The sequence below is a fragment of the Nicotiana sylvestris genome, chromosome 9 (genome assembly GCF_000393655.2).
Source record: "Nicotiana sylvestris chromosome 9, ASM39365v2, whole genome shotgun sequence".
NCBI lineage: Eukaryota > Viridiplantae > Streptophyta > Magnoliopsida > Solanales > Solanaceae > Nicotiana > Nicotiana sylvestris.
The window spans coordinates 160,494,685-160,520,082 of record NC_091065.1 but is presented as its reverse complement, the minus strand read 5'-3'; the positions used below and the strand labels follow the sequence as shown (position 1 = coordinate 160,520,082).

The window sequence follows — 25,398 nt, the reverse complement described above, 5'->3', positions numbered from 1 at the left end:
TGTTTGGAGAACGAGGTCTATTCGGGCATTGGCCGGCCTTTGCTCATTGAGCAGTTCTGCTTTCAGGTTCTCTACTTGCGCCCTGAGATCAGCATTCTCTTTTGTCAAACGAGCTACTTCATCATTTGACGCCAGAACCCCTTGGGCTTGCTAACCCTCCAGGATAGAATTTCTAGCCTTCAACCGACGAATCTGCTCAGTTGCACTATTCTGAGCATTAATGAGCTGTGAGACCGTTGATGTACTTCCTCCCCCCTTTTCTATGCACTCGCATTTTATCAATGTTGTCTGTGAGAAAGTCTGCTTCTTAGTCCCCACCTTGCCTTTCCCCAGTGGCACCTCAAAGAACTTAAACACTCGCGTAAGCAAAAACCCGTAGGGAAGGCCATGATTACCATCTTTGAAGGTGGCTACCTTTTGCATGTGTTCAATCATAATAGCAGGCAGGCTTACAAGAGTAAAGCTATCCAGTTGCTCCATCAAGAACATATCAGACTTAGAAGACACTGACCTCGTCTCAGCTCGAGGCAATAGAACTTTGTTTACCAATTCAAAAAGCAGCTGATAGACAGGGAGTAACGCCTTCTTATGGATCTGGTCCCCCTTTTGGTTTGCATTGTCTTTTACTACGGCATTTCTGAAGTTAAATTGACACACATCCTTTACACTGGGCACACCAACTGTAGGAACTTTAAGAATTTCTCCAAGCAACTTTACATCGAACACGATATCTACTCCATTCACCAAAGCACAGATGTGGTCGGTCTCAACGGGAAAGAGGCTAGCAAAGAAGTTTTGTACCTTATCCTCATATGCCTTAGGTGCATCTATTTGGAATAGATGCCTCCATCATTGAAACTCAACCATTTCAAGAATTTGTCGCATACCAGCCATCTCATAGATTGCTGGGTCAAACGTACGACCCAGCAGAACCTTTTGGTGCCTCAAGCGTTCTGAACCAAGGCTGACTTCACTTCTCATCCTCTTCACAGAACCAGGTTCCTGAACAATTTCAGACTTTCATTTGCCAGACTTCCCACCACTTGATTTCTCTTTTCCCTTGGTTTTGGCTAACACATTCTCATCAGACATCGAGAACTCACTGACAACATCCTTCAACTTGGAACTAGGGGTTGAAACTCTTTCTACTGAAGCAGGATGCATCTTATTCTGGGACCGTCTCACCAATGAACCAGGTTCCTCTAGTGTTTCGTCTTCCACTTCTACCACAAGGACTGCTTTAACACATACAGGCACATTATCTTTCACCAACCTCCTCCTATGTTTCTTACTACTTTTTCTGCTCTTTTGAAGGGCAGAGTCATAGGCCACCTTAGCTTGCAACCTGGTAGTGGGTCGCTTGGTGGAAGACTCAGGAGTGGACACCACCCTTCGCTTGACTATGAACGGATCAGGAGCTAGGTTGTCTAAATCCTCCTCATCACTGGACCTCATCTCAGGTGCCTGTATGTCCAAAGGCACAACAGCGAATAGAAGATCAGAACTATCCTGGGAATGAGAACCCTAACCTGGGTCCTTCGAAAAGGGGTCAGGTTCCTCATGTGAGGGCCCAGTAGTTTCTGATAGTGCAATGCCTTCAACAGTTACAATGGCCCCTTCATCCCCCATACCCTGTACCTCATTTTCTAAGAGATGCTCTCATGCAGTACACTATCAGTAGACACCACAAAGATGGTTACAATATTATTTTCCTCAATCGGCACTACTGCCACCACGGAATCTATAGCAATAATGGCGGAACCCTCAGTGACCTCAGGATTTTGACCTTGTTCTCCACTTGTTCTTTGATTAGTGGGAACCTCAGATGATGGAGAGGACGGATCAACAATTTTAGGGGTTTCTGAAATGGAGAGAGATGGAGAATCTGGGTGAGGTGTGATTTTAGCGGGAAGGGTAAAAGTGGTTAAAGAAGGCTCAGTAGGGGCGGAGGACTCCATAGGTTTTTCAGTAACAGGTATGATTGAGTCAGGGAGGTCGGAGTTTGTATCAGCCATTAGAAAGATGGAGTGATGGTTCTTTGGGAAGTTATAATGGAGGACTTATGGTTTGTGGGGAATAGAGGGGGGTTTTATTAAGAATGGATAATCATGAATAGAGAAATAGGGACCGGTTCTGAAATGGCGGTTGGGCGTAGAGAAGTGCAACGTTTCAGAGAGAGATGGAACGATTTGAAGTGAAGAGACGTGACAGTAGAGTCTGAAAAGTTGGACATGGCGGTTGTGTTTTGTACCTTTTTAAGACGTGTATTAAAGAATACACAGAACTACTAACCTTTGGTACAAGAACCAGGTTCTTGACCTGTTATTCAAAAGTATCAATCCTCTTTTATCATCCATGCACTGTATCTACCGCTTCTATACTCATCATGCGTGTTTACCTACAACGGTATTAAAGTGAGTTAGACATGGCCAGAAAACACTTTAACCAGTTTTTCTTGAAGGTGATTATCATAGCCAAATAATGAGGAATCAGGTTCTCAATTGGGCTTTAAAAGCCCTAACTTCGCTCTGTTTCTTTCAAAATGTTCCCTACTTAATGCCTTGGTGAAGATGTCTGCAATTTGGTCTTCTATGCTACAGAACTTCATACATATCAGCCCTTTCTCCACATTGTCCCTCATAAAGTGATGCCTCACATCAATATGCTTGGTCCTTTTGTGTTGAACTAGATTCTTGGCCATGTTGAATGCACTGGTGTTATCACATAGAAGGGGCACACTCTCAGTGAGTACCCCAAAGTCCTCCAATTGCTACTTGATCCATAAAAGTTATGCACAACAGGATTTTGCGGCTACATATTCTACTTCAGCTGTTGAAAGAGCCACTGAGTTTTCCTTCCTTATGCCCCAAGGGATGAGACATGAACCTAGGAAATGAGCCATTACAAAAGTGCTTTTCCTATCCAAAAGATAATCTGCATAGTCTTTGATGCTTCCATGTCAAACCTCTTCAAGAGCTCCATGATGTATTTTTGCTGACAAATGAATGTACCCTTGGGGGACTATTTTACTTGATGACCCAAGAAGAAGTTCAGTTCCCCCATCATACTCATTTCAAACTCACTTCCCATGAGTTTTGCTAATTCTTCATATAGAGAATCAGTTGTTGCCCCAAAAATGATATCATCAACATAGACCTGAACAATGAGCAGGTTCCTTCCCCGTTTCTTTAAGAACAGGATGTTGTCAATTTTCCCTCTTTTAAAGCCATTTTCCAAGAGGAACTTTGATAGCCTTTCATACTAAGCTCGAAGTGCCTGCTTCATCCCATACAATACTTTATCCAGTTTAAACACATATCAGGATGTTCATGACTTTCAAACCCTGGAGGTTGTTTCACATAGACTTCTTCCTTAAGAAATCCATTCAGAAATGCACTTTTGACATCCATTTGGAACAAGGTGAATTCCATATGAGATGCAAAAGCGATTAGAATTCTAATTGCTTCCATGCGAGCGACCGGAACAAATTTTTCATCATAGTCAATCCCTTCCTCCTGATTGTAGCCTTGAACCACTAGCCTGGCCTTGTTCCTTGTGGTATTCCCGTGTTCATCAAGTTTGTTCCTGAATACCCACCAGGTTCCTATAATGGTTCGATCTGAGGGTCTGGGTGCTAGGTGCCAGACATTGTTCCTTTCAAACTGATGTAACTCGTCTTGCATGGCTATAATCTCAGGAGGATGAGAGATTTTGTGTCTCCAATTAGACATCTGAGGTTCATTTAGAGAGAATATGGGTACATTTGACTGGTTTTCATGTGTTCTTCTCTCGGGTTCTAGTGGAGTACCCTGAACTGCATCAATCACTCTTTCTTCAGCTTTAGTGGTTGTAACTAAAGTACCTGGTTCCATTGAAGATGAGTCAGTATTGTCTTCATTCAGCTTTTTTACTTGGCTAATCATATCTGCCTTTCCATTTGTCATGTCAATGACTTCACCAGGGATTAGTAAGGGTTCTCCATCTCTATCTTTATTAGCACTCTTCTCACAAGATGGATAAGACTCATCAAAAATAATATGAACACTTTCCTCAACACATTAAGTCTGGTTATTATATATCTTGTATGTCTTTCTTTGAGAAGAGTAGCCCAGAAATATTCCTTCATCACTCTTGGCATCGAATTTACCAAGCTGATTCTTTCCATTATTGAGAACATATCATTTGCGCCCAAATGTTCTTACCAAGCTAATCCTTCTGAATTAGTTTGTTCAGAAGAGAAAAGCTTGCATGCCTCAGTCTTCTGTGCCACAGTTCAATATCATCATCAACAACTTTCAGACAACTCAGATCACCACTTTGTAAGGACTCGAAATCAGCAACATAGATGTTCTTGTAACTCTTGGCCACAAGTACCACTTCACCAGTTACCAGATCAGTAACTGTACATATCTTGGACAAGAATTCCACCTTGTTTCCTTTATCATAGATCTGAGTGACACTCAATAGACTGTACTTAAAGCCATTGACATAGTACATATTTTCAATAGAATGAGTGAGTGACTTCCCAACTTTTCCAACTCCAAGAATGTAACCCTTTTTCCCATTGCCAATGGATACACTCCCTTCTTGTAGGGCTTTTATTGAAAGAAAGTCCATGGTGTTCCCAGTCATGTGCTTTGAATACCCATCATCCATGAACCATTATTGACCGCTTCCTTTCATTGTTCTCTGCACAAGAAGATCAATAGTTAGTTTTAGGAACCCAAGAAAGTTTGGGTCCCTTGTAGTAGGTAAGAGGATGAATAAGAGCTCTCTTAGTCCATGCAGATAATGTGCGCTTATTGTGAGTGGAACCTGGTCCCTCTTTTGTAGTCACTTTTTCAGCAAACACTTTATTTTTCTGAACAGATTGAACCCTGGCCTGGCAATTTTATTTGAAGTGCTTATTGATCCCACAGTGGGTACAAATCCAGTTATCAGAAATAATGACGTACTTGCTGTGAGGTTTGTAAGGAGTTTTCTCCCTTTGGAACCTTATTCCCTACTGTTTCCACCATTATTAGTGTACATGGCAGTGATAGCTTCTGAGGACCAGGTCTACTTTAGGAACTTTTCAAGATCATTTTTACTCTTTCCAGATCAGTTTGGAGGTTCTTGTTTTTCTCAGTTTCAACACACATCCTAGTTCTCACAGCTTTCTACTCATTTTCAAGCCTAATGTGTTCCTCATTGGCTATCTCTTTTTCTTTTCCAGAATTTCCAGGTTTTGACTTAGTCCCTGGTCTCTTTATTGTTTCCCTTAGGTCTGCAATTACTGCCAAGAGATCATTTCTTTCTTCTTTGAAGTTTTCAATAGTTTCCTTATGGTCAATAACAACAGCCACTAAGTCATTTCTAGTTTGTTCAACTTCTCCTAGTTCTAAGGTCAAGGAATCCCTATCCTCCATAAGACTATGATAGGCATCAATCAATACACTAGCTAAAGACATGAGTTTCTTAGGAGAGTAGTATTTCAGATTTCTCTGAACATCCCTGAAATTTATCTCCTTGTTGTCATCATCTTCATCATCATCTAATTGGGCCATCGAAGCAAAAGATGAGTCATATTCATTTTCGTCGCCTTCAACTGCCGTCATGGAACTATCACCAGCATCAGTTTCATCTTCAGACTCACCAGAGGAATCTCCCCATACTGCAAGAGCCTGTTTCACCACATTGTCAGCAGATCTCTTTCTTTTGAAGTACTTGAAAGGAACCGGGTTCCTCTTAGCTGCTTTTTCAGGGTTGCTCTTGGTGGATTCTTGCTTCAAGAGAGGACAGTCTTTGATAAAGTGTCCAGGCTTTCCACACTTATGATAGAGATCATAGTTTTTTGGTTTGCTAGAGCTGCCCCTTTTTAGCATTTCTCCATTTCTTCTGACCATCTTCTGAAATCTTTTGGTTAAGTAAGCCATGCCACTTTCTTCCTCACTTGAGTCATTGCTATCAGCTTTGAGTACCAGGTTCTTTTTTTCTTTGGTTCTCTTCTTTCACTGTCTATCTTCCTCTTCATCTTGTAGGTCTTCAGATTTCCAACCAACTCTTCTATGGTCAGCTCCTGCAAGTCCTTTGATTCAGTAATAGCATTCACCTTACTTTCCAAAGGTCTAGGCAAAATACTGAGGATTTTCCTCACTAGCTTGTTTCTAGGAATAGTTTCACCAAGTCAGTGTAACTCATTTATGATGGAAGTGAATCTTGTGTGCATATCTTCAATAGATTTATCGTCCTTCATCCTGAAGAGTTCATACTCAGTAGTGAGCATATCGATCTTAGACTATTTTACTTGGGTGGTTCCCTCATGAGCTATTTGCAAAGCTTCCCATATCTCCTTAGCAATGTTGCAAGTGAAGATTCTATTATATTCTTCAGGTCCTATTCCACATACCAGAATCTTCTTGGCACGAAAATTCTTCTCCACAGCTTTCTTGTCTGCGTCGGTGTATTCTTTACTGGTTTTTGACATTGAAAATGGAAGTCCTTCCAGTACCTTTGTTGGAACATAAGCCCACCACATATGACATCCCATAACTCAAAATCCTCAGCCATGATAAAATCATGCATTCTTCTTTTCCACCACCTATAGTATTGTCCATTGAACCTGGGTGGTCAGTATGTAGATTGACCTTCTTCAAAATTTGGTGGAGCGGCCATAAGGATCCTTCCTAGGTGTTAGCCTAATAGGAGGAACCCGCTATGATACCAATTGTTAGTTTATATGAGTCCACCAAATAGTAGAGTACCTAGTCCTCTACGAGGTTATTCTGAGAATGCTAGTAAAACTATAAGTAAATAAGACACCGGATTTTTACGTGGAAAAATCCCAACTCAAGGGGATAAAAACCACGACCTACATCTGTAGACTTTCAACTTCACTAACTTGTAAACACCTATTTCAAGCCACTTTATTATAACTCTATTACAAAGGATTCAACTCAACTAACTTGTGGTATTCTCACCACAAGCCACTTTGTCACTCTCTAGTTACAAAGACTTTAACTTATGACTAAACCTAGTCACAACATAAACTCAGAGAGTTTACGAATTTTACAAGAGGGTTCCTAATAAATACATCTGGCTAAGAAGTTTAGGAGAATAATAAGAACAATCACAAAGTTACAACTCAACTAAGGACAATAAAATACTAACTTTAGGAACTGGTCCGTACTAGTGTTTAACTTTGTTCTTCAAGCTCGTGAGAATTAATTTCTCTGTTTTGCAAAAGGCTTGAATGAGAAATAGAAATGTTCAAGTGATGTTTTGATATAAACTCATTGTTGATACACCTTGATGACATCACTTAAAATGATGTAAACACTTTAGTTGGTCAAGGAATAAGTGGGCACAGGAAACAGTGCAGTGCAGGCAGAAACAGTGCAGGTAGTCATGTTGCTTCTAGTTGTGTCCAATTGACTTTGTACTGCTATGAGGGAACCACAAGGGTAGCTGGTGTCACACCTCCTTTTTACGTACCCGCGAGGGTGCAATGGGGTTTTTTCCAATTAAAGGACAATCGAAACGGGATTGGTTTATTTATTTCAGAGTCGCCACTTGGGAGTTTTAGGGTGTCCCAAGTCACCAATTTTAATCCCGAATCGAGGAAAAGAATGACTCTATATTACAGTCTGCGTACCAGAAATCCGGATAAGGAATTCTGTTAACCCGGGAGAAGGTGTTAGGCATTCCCGAGTTCCGTGGTTCTAGCACGGTCGCTCAACTGTTATATTTGGCTTATTTATCTGATTTTAAATACAATATGAACTTATGTGCAAATTTTATCTTTCAACCGCTTTTATCATTTACTGTTATTTTTATCAAGAATTGCAACGTTATAAAAATGTATCTCGAACCACGTTACAATCAATGTACCCGTGGTCGTCGACACACTTTGACTCCGTTGAGATTTGGATTTGGGTCACATCAATGTGCACCCGAGTTTAAGGAAATTAAATTATTAAAGGCGCGCCTAAAGCGACTAACGTATTTATTTTGGGTAGGACCGTGGAATTTTACTAAACGGTCCATCCCGAAGTCTAAACAATTTTTAAGGCAAATATTTACCGAGGGCCCCGCAAATTTGTATTTTATTGGGCGAGGCTCATCTCATTCTTATTTTTTTAAAATGAATTTGCAACGTCATGGACACGCATCTCGAACCACGTCACAATCAATGTACCCGTGATTAGAAACACATTTCGACTCCGTTGAGAATTGGATTTGGGTCACATAAATGTGCACCCGAGTTTAGGAAGGTAAGATTTATTAAGGCGCGTCTTAAAGAGTCTAACGTATTGTTATTTTAGGAGGAGGCCGTGAAGGTTCATTAAACGGCCAAATCCAAAGTCTAGTCAATGGTTATGTATTTTATTGAGGGCCCCGGCGGTTTGTGATTTATTTGGCGAGGCTCGTCTCATTTTTATTTTAAAAAGGATAAACCTATAGCGACTACATTTTTCTATTAAGTTTGTCTCTAAAATAAAAGAAAAATCTCCTAATTATTTACATGCTGAAAAACGCAACTTATTAGTTATTAAGTTACGGCTAATGTGAACGGAAAATTGCGATCGCGTTTGTACAAGGAAAAACTGCTTTCATTCCACATTTTATTATTTGCTAGAACATGAGATAAATACACAATAATATCAAAACAGATTAACTATTCTTCGATTAATGTAAACTAACATTATTAGATGAAGAAGTTATACATATGCGACATCATTGCTCATTTAATCAATCAACTACATTTTTACACCAAGAGAGGGAAATTAATATTCAAACACAAATCCAAACAAAAGAATTCAACAGGAACAGGAGCCTGATTAATATTTCATTTTTTGCTTCGAACCAAGAGTGTACAAATGTGTACCTGGAAACAGCAATACAAGAACAAAAGAAGTAGGAGTCAGCAGCAGTAATAACACAGCAACAACAGGTTCAGCAACACCGCGAAACCAGTAACAACCAGTAGAATGACCCAATAACAGATTGAAAACTCAGCAGTGCAAAAGTACAATCGTAGTCAAAGCAGAAGAGAGAAAAGATACGAGATGCAGCAGCTTCGGATTTTTGAATAACACTCGAAGAAAAGCAAATAGAATTGTTCGAGTGAAAGTTCAAATTGTCTTTCTCTTTTACTATCACAGACTCTCTCCAGTATAAAAGTATGTCAACTCTCAAGTGTAAAAGTCTCTCAACAATAATCTCACAATAATGTTCAACCTTTTTTCTTCTCTCTAAAAATCCTCTCAATGTTCAAGTTCCCCCTTTAATGTGTCAAATGACCATATATATATAGCAAGACCTTGTCTTGAATTCCCAACCCCCAAAATTATTCCCCCAATGGCATGTTTTGTCCCACTAATTAATGTTTTCTTTATTTTAAACTTTGTCCGTCATGCCTACATTAAATAACTAACACATTCCCAACCCATTACAATTTGTCCCCCATGCCTATATTAAAAAAGTACAAGATTCCTCCCCATTATAATTTGTCCCCCATGCCTATATATTAAAAAAAGTACAAGATTCCTTCCCATTATGTTTTGTCTTGTCCCCCATTACATTAAACAAGTACATCAAAAACCCCACCCCATTATATTTGTCTCCCATGCTTAACATAAAGAATCAAAATAATGTTCAATTACCAAACTACCCCTCCGACCTTATTGCAATTACAAATCTACCCCCGAATGCAATGCAATTTACCAAATCACCCCTCTGCTCTAAACAATCAATTAATCATAACTCAACCAAAATATAGTCAAGATGACCAATTTCTCAACAATCTTCAACAACAAATCATATGAACATGATGAACAACACAAACTCCAAATTAATGGAAATAAATCAACCATATCGGGAACCAATCCTGGTTAATTTAGATCATCAATGGATGAACAAAGATACAACAATACCAACAACAATATGCATGATTCAATTAAATCAACAAATCACAAACAAACATAAACTCACATTAAATCACTGGATTTAAACATGAACTTCAAACAAAGATGAACATGAATTAAATCTGTTTTTTAAGCAACAAACATGACGGATTCTAACGATTCAAACAACATTAACATTTTCTGGAAAATTCATAACAACATGAAACAAATTGAAGAAAACAATTAATTAACCTTTCATTTTGAATCTGAAAAATTAATTTAACAAACAACACATGAACATGAACTAAAAATTAATTCAAACGATAAACAAAACAAACATTTGCCGATTTTAGATTCGAAAATATCAAAACAAAATACGGACAAAATAAAATTCAAAATCTACCAACCGGATTGAAATGACGAACAACGAACAATTAACGACGAACTCGAACAATGATCGACGAACTCGTCCAAAACCCATCCATGTGTGCGAGGCGGAAGTGAAGAAGACGAAGTGAGGCAGCAGCTGAGCAATCAGTAGCCTTCTCCTTCATTGAAACGAAGCATCAGCATCAACTCCTGCTGGGTCCATGGCGGGACTGAGTTGCAGCGGCGAAACGGAGGAGCTGGAGACTGGTCGACGAGGGCAGCGACAGCATGATGGGTCTTGTTTGGTTCGAACTGGACGACGTGTAGCTGTTCGTTGAGGAGGACGACGAAGCTGCTGTAACGGCGGCAGCAGTGACGCGTCGGGGCAGTGGTCGACGAGCTGTCCGTCGACATGGCGGAGCTAGGTATTTCAAGGACTATGGTCATTTGGAGATGGAGCTGAAAGCAGAAGAAGCGAGGTGGAGGAGGGCAGTGTTGACGACGAGGGTGAGGGCATCCATGGACGTCGAGCTCGGACTCGAGCTTGACGTCGAACGACGAAGATGAAGTCGCGATGGATGGGGAAGGTGATGGATGGTGGACACAGGTGGTTTCCCGGGGGCTATGGTGTTTGGACGTGGGGGGTGACGACGAAGACGTAGAAAAATCCATGGGAGGAAGCCATGAACGGGGTTAAAGGTTTTTTGAGAGGAGAAAGAGCAAAATGGGTCTGGGGGGGCGGATGTTTTCTTTCTTAGTTTTAGGGTTTTATTTTTTTTTGTTTTTCCTTTTTTTGTTTTGTGTTATGACAAAAATGAAGAGTGGGTCTTGGGTTAATGGGTTAATGGGGCAGACCGGGTCGACCCGTGTGAAGTGGACTGGGTCGTGGACAATTGTTTGGGCCTGGGATTGAAAATTGAAGAAGTGGCCCAATCCGATTTTTATTTGTATTTTTGTTATTCTTTCTTCTTTTACTTTCTAAAACTAAATTATAAAAATAATTAAATTATTATTAAGAACTAAATTAAGTTATAAAAGCGCAAATTAACTACTAATAACAATTAACGCACAATTAAGTAATAATTAAGCATAAAATTGTTCATTTGGACATTAAATGCTAAAAATGCAAAAGATGCATATTTTTTGTAATTTTTGATTTTTTGTAAAACTAATTTAATTACTAACAATTATAGAATTAAATCCTACATGCAAATGCGACATATTTTTGTATTTTTTATTAATTTAGCAAATAAACAAACACAGACAAATACAAATAATAATCCAAAAATGTCACAAAACTACTCAAAATTGCACACCAAGGAAAATCATTTTATTTTGAATTTTCTGGGAGTAATTCTCATATAGGGCAAAAATCACGTGCTTACAGCTGCCCTCTTTGCCCGAAGACACGAAGGGTTTTTGCACAAAGATAAAGCGAGCGATTTTTGCCCGTCCGAGTACTCCGTGTGAAGCATTTTTTGAAAAAAGATTTTAACCGAACCTTTGCTTCAAAGGTTTCCTACATATCCCTGGCTAAAAGGGGAATCAGGTTAATGTATTCGGGAAGTTTTGGTAGCTGGGACTACCGTGGGACTGCAATGTTACTACTGTTGCATGCTGTTATCACTGCTTACCGATCTCCTTATTACACCGTGCTCAAAATAAAACAAGAAGCTAGGCTAGACTGAAATTTGTTCTTGTTGCCTTGCTTTCTTATCGACTTTTGTTTTCTCCGGTGCTTTTCTTCCTTGAACTTGGAATGATACTGGCCATTTGCTTTTCTGAATACCAGTTTTCATCATTTTGCTCGGTCCGCTGGGGACATGGCTTTCTTCATCAGACTTGTTATGTTGGGCATGATTTAATGTTCACCAGCTGCTTCTTTCAAGACGTCTCTTTTCTTCCTTTTGACTCATGCGCCTGAATTTGTGCTGGGATCTCTTGTAACCTTCTGTTTCCCGGTGCTGGGGATTTTATTGTTTCCTGTAGGGGATTCCTGCTGTAACCCTCTATTTTATTGTCCTCTGACTTGATCTTGAAACGTATGCCTCTGTTGTATGGGCGGGCTCCCAACTTCAACACTTGAAAATTAAAGACTGAAATGTATGCCTCTGTTATCTGGGCGGGCTCCCAACTTCAACGCTTGAAATATAAAGACTGAATGTATGCCTATGTTATTAAGGGCGGGCTCCCAACTTCAATGCTTGAAAATAAAGACTGGAATGTATGCCTCTGTTATCTGGGCGGGCTCCCAACTTCAACACTTGAAAGTAAAGACTGAAATGTATGCCTCTGTTATCTGGGCGGGCTCCCAACTTCAACACTTGAAAGTAAAAACTGAATGTATTCCTCTGTTATTATGGGCGGGCTCCCAACTTCAACACATGAAAATAAAGACTGAATGTATGCCTCTGTTATCTGGGCGGGCTCCCAACTTCAACTCTGGAAATGTAAAGACTGAAATGTATGCCTCTGTTATCTGGGCGGGCTCCCAACTTCAACTTTTAAAATAAACGCCATTCCTCTCTTCAGGCGGGCTCCTGATTTCAACAACAACTTAGGACTGGTAAAACTAAACTTAGGAGGAAATGTGTCTCCTATAGGTAAAATTAAACTTAGGAGGAAATGCGTCTCCTATGGGTAAAATTAAACTTAGGAGGAAATGCGTCTCATATGGGTAAAACTTAGGAAGTGCGTCTCCTATTGGCAAAACTAGACCTAGGAAGTGTATCTCCTATTGGTAAAGGCATGGAATGTATTCCCTTGTTATATAGGTGGGCGCCTGATGGTAAAGACATGAGATGTATTCCCTTGTTATACAGGTGGGTGCCTGAAATGAACAGACAGAAAAGTATTCCTTTCGTTATTCAGGTGGGCGCCTGTTTTTTTTTTAGAAAATTTTCGCGATGAGAAAATTTTCTGCCCCGGTTTGATGATCTTCTTTATGGCATGTTCTTCCGCCATCTGTAACATTTCTTTTCCCTGCTTCAAATCAAAGAAAGATTTTGTTAGTTTTAAAAGAAAAAAAACATGGTTGCTTTCCCTTTTTTTTTCTCTTTTTTTTTTTTTTTCTTTTTTTTTCGGCGTTCCATTACACTATCAGAACTTGCTGGGGATGATACTATTTATTGGGGATGATATTACTGTTGGGGATCATGTCCCTGCTGGTGAACACATTCCCGTTGGGGGTGGTTTTTCCTCTTCTTTCCTTGCTCCACATTGTCCGACCTTTTTTGGAATTTGGTCGATGATCGGCCAAGGATGCTCTTGCATCTCGACCCCTTTTTCACTATACCCCCTTGACATTTAGGCCAACTCATCATTCGGTCTTGCAACAAATGTCTTTTCCGTTTCATTGTATTATCTTTGGCATGTCCTGTTCGCCTTTTGCTTCGCAGCATTTTGGCAATTAGTAGTAAGCTCTGAAAAACAAAATCCTTCTAAAAACCAAACTACTGGAGAAAAACACTATAAACCCAAAATAAAAAGTGATGACTTTAAAAAGATGAAAGAAAAAGTCTTTCTGAACAAATGTTGGAGAAAGAAAAAATAAAGAACTTATCCGAATGGTACAATCAATCCCAATGATCATGTCATGCATTTCTGGATTAACCAACTCAGTCTATTCATATCGATCAATTTTTCTGACGGCCTTACTTTGCTGGGGATGTGCAGAAGCCCAACTTTCGCCGGATGCGGATCTTATCTTGCTAGCCCCCTTTATATCCTTGTCGCCTCATAGTGCCCTTCGAGGGGTTTTCACTGATGAGGCTCTCTCATTTCTCTCAATTCTCGTCGCCTTATGGTGCCTGTGAAGGTTTTCACCGATAAGACTCTTCTCATTTTATTTTCTAAGCTGGAGATTGGAGTGTTACCGACATGACTCTTTGCTGGGGATGTGCAGAAGCCCAACTTTCGCCGGATGCGGCCCATTTTTTGCCAATCTTATCTTGCTAGCCCCCTTTATATCCTTGTCGCCTCATAGTGCCCTTCGAGGGGTTTTCACTGATGAGACTCTCTCATTTCTCTCAATTCTCGTCGCCTTATGGTGCCAATATGACTCTTTGCTGGGGATTCTTTAGGTTATCAATTCGTTGCCGACTTTCTCTGCTTTTATTTGCTTAAACTTGGCTTTCCTCGGATTCTGATCGGGAGGTCTTTTTTGGACATCAACATGGGTTTTTTTTGTTTATGGCTAAAAGAAAAAGAGGGCATCAAAAAGGGTTCAAAATAATTCTGATGGGTAAAAACCATTACAACTCTTGGAATCGAACTTCTTTCCCAACATTACAAACATAACTTCTGCCCCAGTTTCTTGCTTGGGGATTCTTATTTTTTGGTTACACTATGACCGAGCCGTGAGGCGCCTACGTATCCTTCTTTGAGGAATCAGGTCAAACATAGTTCACAACTCCCTTTTTTTTTCCTTTTTTTTTCTTTTTTTTGTGACTTTTCTTTTGTTTTTATTATCATTATATTTTCTTCTCTTTTTTTCTTATTTTCATTACTGATTCCAAAAGAGGGGTATGAAATAATAAATAAGGCTCAAAAGGGGAAGCAAAGGTTAAAATGTTTGGATAGAATAAAAAATTGCCTCCGTCATTTCATTCTACGATAAATGCCAAGTATAAACAAACAAACAACAATTAATAGACATGTCGATGCATCTTCCCTCGACATCTGTCTGACATGAAGTGCAACTGGATAACATCTTGGTCACAATAGACGGTCACTGCCAATTCGGGACAAATTTGCCATTTTGTTTTGGCCTGATGTGGGAGGATCCGTTTCAACACTTGCTGTCCCTCTTTAAATTTCCTGATATCGTCTGCATCCCCTAAATTGATGTCTTATGCGTCATTTAAGTTGGGCTTGGATTTCTCTTCTAACTAGCTTAACTCTCTGTTTGTCTCTTTGAAGGCTTTATTATCATCGTATCCCGATTCGTCATCGTGATTGACCTTTTGTATAATCAGTTCAGAATCAGATTGATTTTTAGACTAAGTTGAAGATCCGTTATGCATGCCACGTCATTGGAATCAGTATAAAGAGCTTTGTTTAGAAAGAGAAAAGTAAGAAAACAGACTTAAAACAAAATAAGAAGAGAAAAGCTTTCGCTTTATAGAAATACGGGATAACAGAGTTTCACACTAAAACAAAACTGGATTACAACTCTGCAATAATCCAAACAAGAAAGAAAAATCAGAGCCCACTACCAAGACTCCCTTCGGATAGGACGAGGAGTAGCCATCCAATTGTTGACCGTCCAATTTTTCATTTATTTTCACCGGCATGGATCGTCATTAATGTTTGGCGGCTATGGAACCTGAACCTCGATCCTATTTGTGTTGATGAGTTCTTACACGACATTCTTCAACTTCCAACATATCTCGGTATCGTGTCCGGGAGCCCCCGAACAATATTCACAACTTGCTAAAGGGTCAAGATTTTCAGGAAGGGGATTTGGTAAATTGGGCTCAATAGGATTCAATAGGCCTAACTGCCTCAATTTGTGGAACACGGTAGTATAGGATTCTCCCAGCGGAGTATATTTCTGCTTCCTCTCATTCTTAAAAGCTTGATTCCCCCGGAAACCTGACCCTGGAGGATTTCTATAGGCCCTTGGAAGTGGATATATGTTTGGTGGAGGTGGGTATGTATTTTGGGGAGCCGGTGCACGCCATTGTGCGTGTGCTGGAGAGTGGGTATAGGTTTGTGCATGATGAACGGAAAAATGGGGATCTGGCAGTGAGTAATAATGTCGTGGAGGGCTATATAGAGTGCGGGGGTAATTTTGGTGGTAGGGTCGTGGTTGGCTATAGTAGGGTGACGGGCCTCTAGATCCGAACCAGGCTCCAGACTCAACGGTCGTGACATCTTCTTTCTTCTCCTTCCCCAGTACACCCTCAGTGCCGCTCTGGATGGCCTGAGTGGTTGCTTTGATTGCCGAATAGCTCAGGATTTTGTTGGACCTGAGTCCCTCTTCGATCATACCGCCCATTTTAACTACTTCATTGAAAGATTTACCAACTGTCGTCACTAGATGACCAAAGTAAGTTGGCTCCAAGGTTTGTAAGAAGTAGTCCACCATCTCTCCCTCTCTCATGGGAGGATCGACTCTGGCTGCTTGCTCTCTCCAGCGGAACCCGAACTCGCGAAAACTTTCCCCGGGCTTCTTCCCGGTCCTCAACAACGTGAGACGGTCAGGGACTATCTCGAGATTGTATTGGAAATGACCTGCAAAAGCCTGCGCCAGATCATCCCAAGTGTACCATCTGCTGGAATCCTGTTTGGTATACCATTCGAGTGCCGATCCGCTCAGACTTTGGCCAAAATAGGCTATCAGCAGTTCATCTTTACCGCCTGCCCCTCTCATTTTACTACAGAATCCCCGCAAATGTGCCATGGGATCACCGTGCCCTTCATATAAATCAAACTTAGGCATCTTGAACCCAGCCAGGAGTTGGACATCCGGGAAAGGGCATAGATCTTTGTAGGCCACGCTGACCTGGTTGCCCAATCCATGCAGGTTCCTGAAGGACTGCTCCAGGCTTTTGAATTTACTCAATACCTCATCTTGTTCTGGGGCTTTAACCGGCTTTTCAATTTCTGCCGGTGCCTCCAAATGTGGATTGTAGGCATGTGGTTCGGGGGCATGGAATGTAGGCTCAGGGGGATAGTATTGCGTATCGGGAGCCTAAAGCAATGGCTCGCTGTTTGATCTTTGCAGGGTGGCTGATGTGGGTCCCATATAAGTCGGAACATTTGGTATTGGGAGAGGTTGATGGGGCGGTGGAGCTTGGGAATCATGAGGGCTTCTTTCTTGATGATAACGGGGATTCGGATGGCTTGTTGAAGGGCCGGAGTGAGGGTATTCCGGCATGTGCCCCAGTGTCTCAGGGCTCTTTTGTGTTTTGGCTAGGGCTAGCTGCATTGCATTCATCTCTAGTCCCATCCTTTCAATCTTTTCCATCGCTTCTTTTAACAACTGGCTCATCGGCCTTTCTTCCTCATTACTATTCTCTGAAGTAGTCATGCTTGTTGCTACCGGTCCTTTGGATCTGGTTTGATAGGAGTGTGTTGCCAGAGTTCTTTAACAACTAACTTGTCTGGTTTCAGACAACAACAAGCTTTGTTAGCGTTAGAGTTTAACAGATTTGATCACAACACATAGAGGATGTAATGCTCCTAGGCAGTTAACCGTTTCTACATGCTTTGCTTCAAACAACATGCGTCATCCCGGCTTGCTCATTTGTCCCCTTTTAAAGCACTTTGGGAAACCCTGTATTTTATTTTATTTTGTATTTTCTTTTTCTCTTTTTTCTTTCTTTCTTTCTTTATTAAAAGCGGTCGAATCTTATGGAGATTGCCTACGTATCATGACCCCGCATGAATCAGACCTTGCGTAGTTCGGACCAATAAAAGCTAAACAATAATACACATTTTTCAATTTTAAAACAAACTAGGTTTCAAAGGTTTGAAGATGACCTGCAAACTTGAAAATCAAACAACCCACATATTCTAATCAAAAGATTTACAAACTCAAAAACAAAAGGCTGACCCCCTTTCTCTGTTTGACAAATGCAACCGAACGGTTATTTTTGCAAACGTGTGGCCCCTTCCAAATTCCACATGAATTCGAGGCCGAAGAGGATTATTTTATGACACTTTTACAAACTTGTCCGTTCTTTTACGAAAATAACCTTTCGACAACTGAAAGATACTCTAAGGCTATTTTGGCAAGAACGGTTTAAGACGCGGCCGAAGCTAGGTCGGCTTATTTTGACCAAAAATCCGAACGGTATTCACCTAACTGCTGACTCTTTGTTTTTTTTTCAAATTACAATGAAAACGTGGAGTTGCAAACACGGCCCTTCAGCGCCTCGAGGACGAAGATTTTTAAGGCTGTGCGGGTCAATTGGACCAAACTCCTAAACATGACCCAAAAGGTGGCTGTTTATGCAAAGTCAGCCTTCTGGCGTCCCTTTCGGGAACATTAGGCTATTTATGACAAAACAACATCACCTGACTTATTTATGACTCTTTTTATCGATTTTCAAATTAGAAAACTCAATACTGCAAACACGGCCTTTCAACGTCTCGGGGACGAAGATTTTTAAGGCTGTGTGGGTCAACTGGACCAAATCTTAAATATGACCCAAAAGTGGCTGTTTATGCAAAGTCAGCCTTCCGGCGTCCCTTTCGGGAACATTCGGCTATTTCTGACAAAACAGCATCACCCGACTTATTTATGACTCTTTTTATCGTTTTTCGAATTAGAAAAGTCAATATTGAAAACACGGCCTTTCAACGCCTCGGGGACGAAGATTTTTAAGGCTGTGTGGGTCAACTGGACCAAATCTTAAAAATGACCCAAAGGTGGCTGTTTATGCAAAGTCAGCCTTCCGGCGTCCCTTTCGGGAACATTCGGCTATGTCTTGATAAAACAACGTCACCCGACTTCTTTATGACAAAATTAAAATTTGACATATTATTATTTTATTATTATTTTTTTTGTTTTTGGCTATTTTAGCAAAAGGTGGGGTTGGACCCGATGAGGGTTGCCTACGTATCTCACATCCGGTGAGAATCAAACCCGCGTAGTTCGGGCTGATCATGAATAAGTAAATGAACTAACATTTTTTTTAATTGAAATTTGTGAAAGAACTGCTTCAAAAGAAGAAAGGAAGTATTTTTTTTGATTGATTTTCTTTTGAAAGAAAGACTTGTAAAAATTCCTTTTCTTTTGATTTGAACTTTGAGAATTTCAAAAGTAAAAGGAAGATATTTGTTTTTCTGAATTTTCATTTGTTTTTATTCTAAAGAAAAAAGAAAATATTTTTGGAATTTTACTTTTAATAAAAGAAATGCTTCTAAAAAGTATTTTTTGAATTTTGAATTTTCTTTTCAATTTGAAAGAAGAATCAAAATATTTTCGGATTTTTTTATTTTTTTTTATTTTTTAAAAAAAAGAAAGCATTTTTATTATTTGTGTTTTATCAACAATGGAAAATAAAGATATTTATATTATTTTTGCAAGACATATCTTTTTGGAATTTTACTTTGAATTTTCTTGGCAAGACAAATACCCTTTGCAGCAAATAAAGATATATATATCTTTCGGAAATAAAAAAACTTTTCGGATATATATATATATATATATATATATATATATTTGCGACAAATAATGAAAGACTCTTTTTCATTTTCATTTTCATGGCAAGACAAATTATTTTCCTTTTCTATTTTTTTGAAAAACAAGACAGAACAACGACTCTTTTTTTCTATTTTTCCTTTGCTTTTAATAAAACAAACTAATAAGACATTCTTATTTTCTCAAAATTTCGGCAGAGTTTTGACAGTATTGGGGTATTGGTTTTTTTCAAAAATAAACAATCAATTCCCTAACCGCTATTTTTCGATTTCACAATATTCATAATATTCAAACACCGGTCAGCGAGACAAAATAAATGCACGGAAAACAAATAGGATGCATCAGGATGGTCTTTTCATATCAGGTTGCTAGTCCTAGACGGACCCAACCCCTGTGTTGAGTCCCCTAAGTCAAATGCAACGTGATGCAAATAAGCGTTCCTACTAGGGATCCGGCATGAAGTCACGTTATTCTATGTTCAAAACCTGGGTCGGTGTTCTAGACAGTGTACCCGAGCGGACAACTCGAGTTGAGGAAGGAGCTCCTTTCCGGGAACCAAAAGGCCAGCCGGCTTAGAAACTTTCCGAGCCTCTTTTATTTAGGGTATGACACTAACAGAATAGGGAGTCTCAACCAGTGAGCACATCCCCGGAGGTAAGAAGAGAAAGGTTTCGGCACAATTTATATACAGTTCAGATAATATCAAAGCGGTAAAAGCAGCATTTAGCACATTAGGCTCAAAACATGTAAAAATCAGATAAAGCCAAATATAACAATTTATCTAAGCTCGAATTCTTAACCCTGAACCAGTGGTTCTGGGTTTTATCCCCAGCAGAGTCGCCAGAGCTGTCACACCTCCTTTTTCCGCACCCGCGAGGGTGCAAGGGAGTTTTTCCAATTAAAGGACAATCGAAACGGGATTGGTTTATTTATTTCAGAGTCGCCACTTGGGAGATTTAGGGTGTCCCAAGTCACCAATTTTAATCCCGAATCGAGGAAAAGAATGACTCTATATTACAGTCTGCGTACCAGAAATCCGGATAAGGAATTCTGTTAACCCGGGAGAAGGTGTTAGGCATTCCCGAGTTCCGTGGTTCTAGCACGGTCGCTCAACTGTTATATTTGGCTTATTTATCTGATTTTAAATACAATATGAACTTATGTGCAAATTTTATCTTTCAACCGCTTTTATCATTTACTGTTATTTTTATCAAGAATTGCAACGTTATAAAAATGTATCTCGAACCACGTTACAATCAATGTACCCGTGGTCGTCGACACACTTTGACTCCGTTGAGATTTGGATTTGGGTCACATCAATGTGCACCCGAGTTTAAGGAAATTAAATTATTAAAGGCGCGCCTAAAGCGACTAACGTATTTATTTTGGGTAGGACCGTGGAATTTTACTAAACGGTCCATCCCGAAGTCTAAACAATTTTTAAAGCAAATATTTACTGAGGGCCCCGCAATTTGTATTTTATTTGGCGAGGCTCATCTCATTCTTATTTTTTAAAATGAATTTGCAACGTCATGGACACGCATCTCGAACCACGTCACAATCAATGTACCCGTGATTAGAAACACATTTCGACTCCGTTGAGAATTGGATTTGGGTCACATAAATGTGCACCCGAGTTTAGGAAGGTAAGATTTATTAAGGCGCGTCTTAAAGAGTCTAACGTATTGTTATTTTAGGAGGAGGCCGTGAAGGTTCATTAAACGGCCAAATCCAAAGTCTAGTCAATGGTTATGTATTTTATTGAGGGCCCCGGCGGTTTGTGATTTATTTGGCGAGGCTCGTCTCATTTTTATTTTAAAAAGGATAAACCTATAGCGACTACATTTTTCTATTAAGTTTGTCTCTAAAATAAAAGAAAAATCTCCTAATTATTTACATGCTGAAAAACGCAACTTATTAGTTATTAAGTTACGGCTAATGTGAACGGAAAATTGCGATCGCGTTTGTACAAGGAAAAACTGCTTTCATTCCACATTTTATTATTTGCTAGAACATGAGATAAATACACAATAATATCAAAACAGATTAACTATTCTTCGATTAATGTAAACTAACATTATTAGATGAAGAAGTTATACATATGCGACATCATTGCTCATTTAATCAATCAACTACATTTTTACACCAAGAGAGGGAAATTACTATTCAAACACAAATCCAGACAAAAGAATTCAACAGGAACAGGATCCTGATTAATATTTCATTTTTTGCTTCGAACCAAGAGTGTACAAATGTGTACCTGGAAACAGCAATACAAGAACAAAAGAAGTAGGAGTCAGCAGCAGTAATAACACAGCAACAACAGGTTCAGCAACACCGCGAAACCAGTAACAACCAGTAGAATGACCCAGTAACAGATTGAAAACTCAGCAGTGCAAAAGTACAATCGCAGTCAAAGCAGAAGAGAGAAAAGATACGAGATGCAGCAGCTTCGGATTTTTGAATAACACTCGAAGAAAAGCAAACAGAATTGTTCGAGTGAAAGTTCAAATTGTCTTTCTCTTTTACTATCACAGACTCTCTCCAGTATAAAAGTATGTCAACTCTCAAGTGTAAAAGTCTCTCAACAATAATCTCTCAATAATGTTCAACCTTTTTTCTTCTCTCTAAAAATCCTCTCAATGTTCAAGTTCCCCCTTTAATGTGTCAAATGACCACATATATATAGCAAGACCTTGTCTTGAATTCCCAACCCCCAAAATTATTCCCCCAATGGCATGTTTTGTCTCACTAATTAATGTTTTCTTTATTTTAAACTTTGTCCCTCATGCCTACATTAAATAACTAACACATTCCCAACCCATTACAATTTGTCCCCTATGCCTATATTAAAAAAGTACAAGATTCCTCCCCATTATAATTTGTCCCCCATGCCTATATATTAAAAAAAGTACAAGATTCCTCCCCATTATGTTTTGTCTTGTCCCCCATTACATTAAACAAGTACATCAAAAACCCCACCCCATTATATTTGTCTCCCATGCTTAACATAAAGAATCAAAATAATGTTCAATTACCAAACTACCCCTCCGACCTTATTGCAATTACAAATCTACCCCCCGAATGCAATGCAATTTACCAAATTACCCCTCTGCTCTAAACAATCAATTAATCATAACTCAACCAAAATATAGTCAAGATGACCAATTTCTCAACAATCTTCAACAACAAATCATATGAACATGATGAACAACACAAACTCCAAATTAATGGAAATAAATCAACCATATCGGGAACCAATCCTGGTTAATTTAGATCATCAATGGATGAACAAAGATACAACAATACCAACAACAATATGCATGATTCAATTAAATCAACAAATCACAAACAAACATAAACTCACATTAAATCACTGGATTTAAACATGAACTTCAAACAAAGATGAACATGAATTAAATCTGTTTTTTAAGCAACAAACATGACGGATTCTAACGATTCAAACAACATTAACATTTTCTGGAAAATTCATAACAACATGAAACAAATTGAAGAAAACAATTAATTAACCTTTCATTTTGAATCTGAAAAATTAATTTAACAAACAACACATGAACATGAACTAAAAATTAATTCAAACGATAAACAAAACAAACATTTGCCGATTTTAGATTCGAAAATATCAAAACAAAATACGGACAAAATAAAATTCAAAATCTACCAACCGGATTGAAATGACGAACAACGAATAATTAACGACGAACTTGAACAATGATCGACGAACTCATCCAAAACCCATCTATGTGTGCGAGGCGGAAGTGAAGAAGACGAAGTGAGGCAGCAGCTGAGCAACCAGTAGCCTTCTCCTTCATTGAAACGAAGCATCAGCATCAACTCCTGCTGGGTCCATGGCGGGACTGAGTTGCAGCGGCGAAACGGAGGAGCTGGAGACTGGTCGACGAGGGCAGCGACAGCATGATGGGTTTTGTTTGGTTCGAACTGGACAACGAGGAGCTGTTTGTTGAGGAGGACGACGAAGCTGCTGTAACGGCGGCAGCAGCGACGCGTCGGGGCAGTGGTCGACGAGCTGTCCGTTGACATGGTGGAGCTGGGTATTTCAAGGACTATGGTCGTTTGGAGATGGAGCTGAAAGCAGAAGAAGCGAGGTGGAGGAGGGCAGTGTTGACGACGAGGGTGAGGGCAGCTATGGACGTCGATCTCGGACTCGAGCTTGACGTCGAACGACGAAGATGAAGTCGCGATGGATGGGGAAGGTGATGGATGGGGGACACAGGTGGTTTCCCGGGGGCTATGGTGTTTGGACGTGGGGGGTGACGACGAAGACGCAGACAAATCCATGGGAGGCAGCCATGAACGGGGTTAAAGGTTTTTTGAGAGGAGAAAGAGCAAAATGGGTCTGGGGGGGCGGATGTTTTCTTTCTTAGTTTTAGGGTTTTCCTTTTTTGTTTTTTCCTTTTTTTTGTTTTGTGTTATGACAAAAATAAAGAGAGTGGGTCTTGGGTTAATGGGTTAATGGGGCAGACCGGGTCGACCCGTGTGAAGTGGACTGGGTCGTGGACAATTGTTTGGGCCTAGGGTTGAAAATTGAAGAAGTGGCCCAATCCGATTTTTATTTGTATTTTTGTTATTCTTTCTTCTTTTACTTTCTAAAACTAAATTATAAAAATAATTAAATTATTATTAAGAACTAAATTAAGTTATAAAAGCGCAAATTAACTACTAATAACAATTAACGCACAATTAAGTAATAATTAAGCATAAAATTGTTCATTTGGACATTAAATGCTAAAAATGCAAAAGATGCATATTTTTTGTAATTTTTGATTTTTTGTAAAACTAATTTAATTACTAACAATTATAGAATTAAATCCTACATGCAAATGCAACATATTTTTGTATTTTTTTATTAATTTAGCAAATAAACAAACACAGACAAATACAAATAATAATCCAAAAATGTCACAAAACTACTCAAAATTGCACACCAAGGAAAATCATTTTATTTTGAATTTTCTGGGAGTAATTCTCATATAGGGCAAAAATCACGTGCTTACATCTGGTCCTTGTTTGGTTTCCTATCTCCTGAAGCTATAGCAGTTCACATTTAGCTGGAATCCGTTAATCTTGCAGTATAGTCCACGTGTGTCAGGTTCCCTATCTAGTCCTTGACAGTAAGTTTGTTAGATTATCAAAACATAAGGAAAAGATATTTAAAACTTATCAGGGACTATGAAGGTCTGTAAACTCCATAATTCATTATATGGCCTTAAACAGGCTCCTAGACAATGGAACAAAAAGCTGACAGAGGCCTTGGTCCAAATGGGATTTCAATAGAGTCACTATGACTATTCTATGTTCACCAAGAAGACTAATAGTGACATAACAATGGTGTTAGTCTATGTAGATGACTTACTAATTACAGGCAGTAGTCAGCATCTTCTAAAACAAATCAGAGATAAGTTGCAAACCAAATTCAAGATGAAAGACTTAGGAGAGTTAAAGTTGTTCCTTGGAATTGAGTTTGCAAGATCAAGTAAGGGTATTGTGATGTGTCAAAGGAAATATGCCGTAGAACTAATAACTGAAGGTATACTTGGAGGAACTAAGCCAGTTGGTACACCTTTAGAACTGAACCACAGGCTGACATCTTATGAGTATGATAAGCACACACAAAGCAACAACAAGGATTAAAATCTAAAGGATGTAGGCCCTTATCAGAGGCTTGTTGGTAGGCTATTGTATCTCACAATGACCATACTAGACCTGGTATTTACAGTTCATGTACTGAGTCAGTACATGCATAGCCCAAAGGTTTCTCATATGGAGGCTGCCTTAAGAGTGGTCAAGTACATAAAAGAAGCAACTGGACTAGGATTGCTTATGCCTGCAAAGAGCTCTAACCAATTGCTTACCTATTGTGACTCAGACTGGGGAGCTTGTCTTCAAACTAGAAGTTCTGTAACAGGTTATCTTGTGAAGTTTAAAGATGCATTATTCTCATGGAAGTAA

The 25,398-nt window shown here is 39.4% G+C and overlaps 1 protein-coding gene across 1 annotated transcript; it reads left to right on the top strand.

Annotated features, from left to right (window-relative positions):
• The first annotated feature begins 24,774 nt into the window (after positions 1 to 24,774).
• On the top strand, positions 24,775 to 25,398 carry LOC138878504 (uncharacterized mitochondrial protein AtMg00810-like). Its single transcript, XM_070158188.1, has 2 exons — positions 24,775 to 24,976; positions 25,166 to 25,398. Exons 1-2 carry the CDS (start codon positions 24,775 to 24,777, stop codon positions 25,396 to 25,398), a joined length of 435 nt encoding a protein of 144 aa, XP_070014289.1.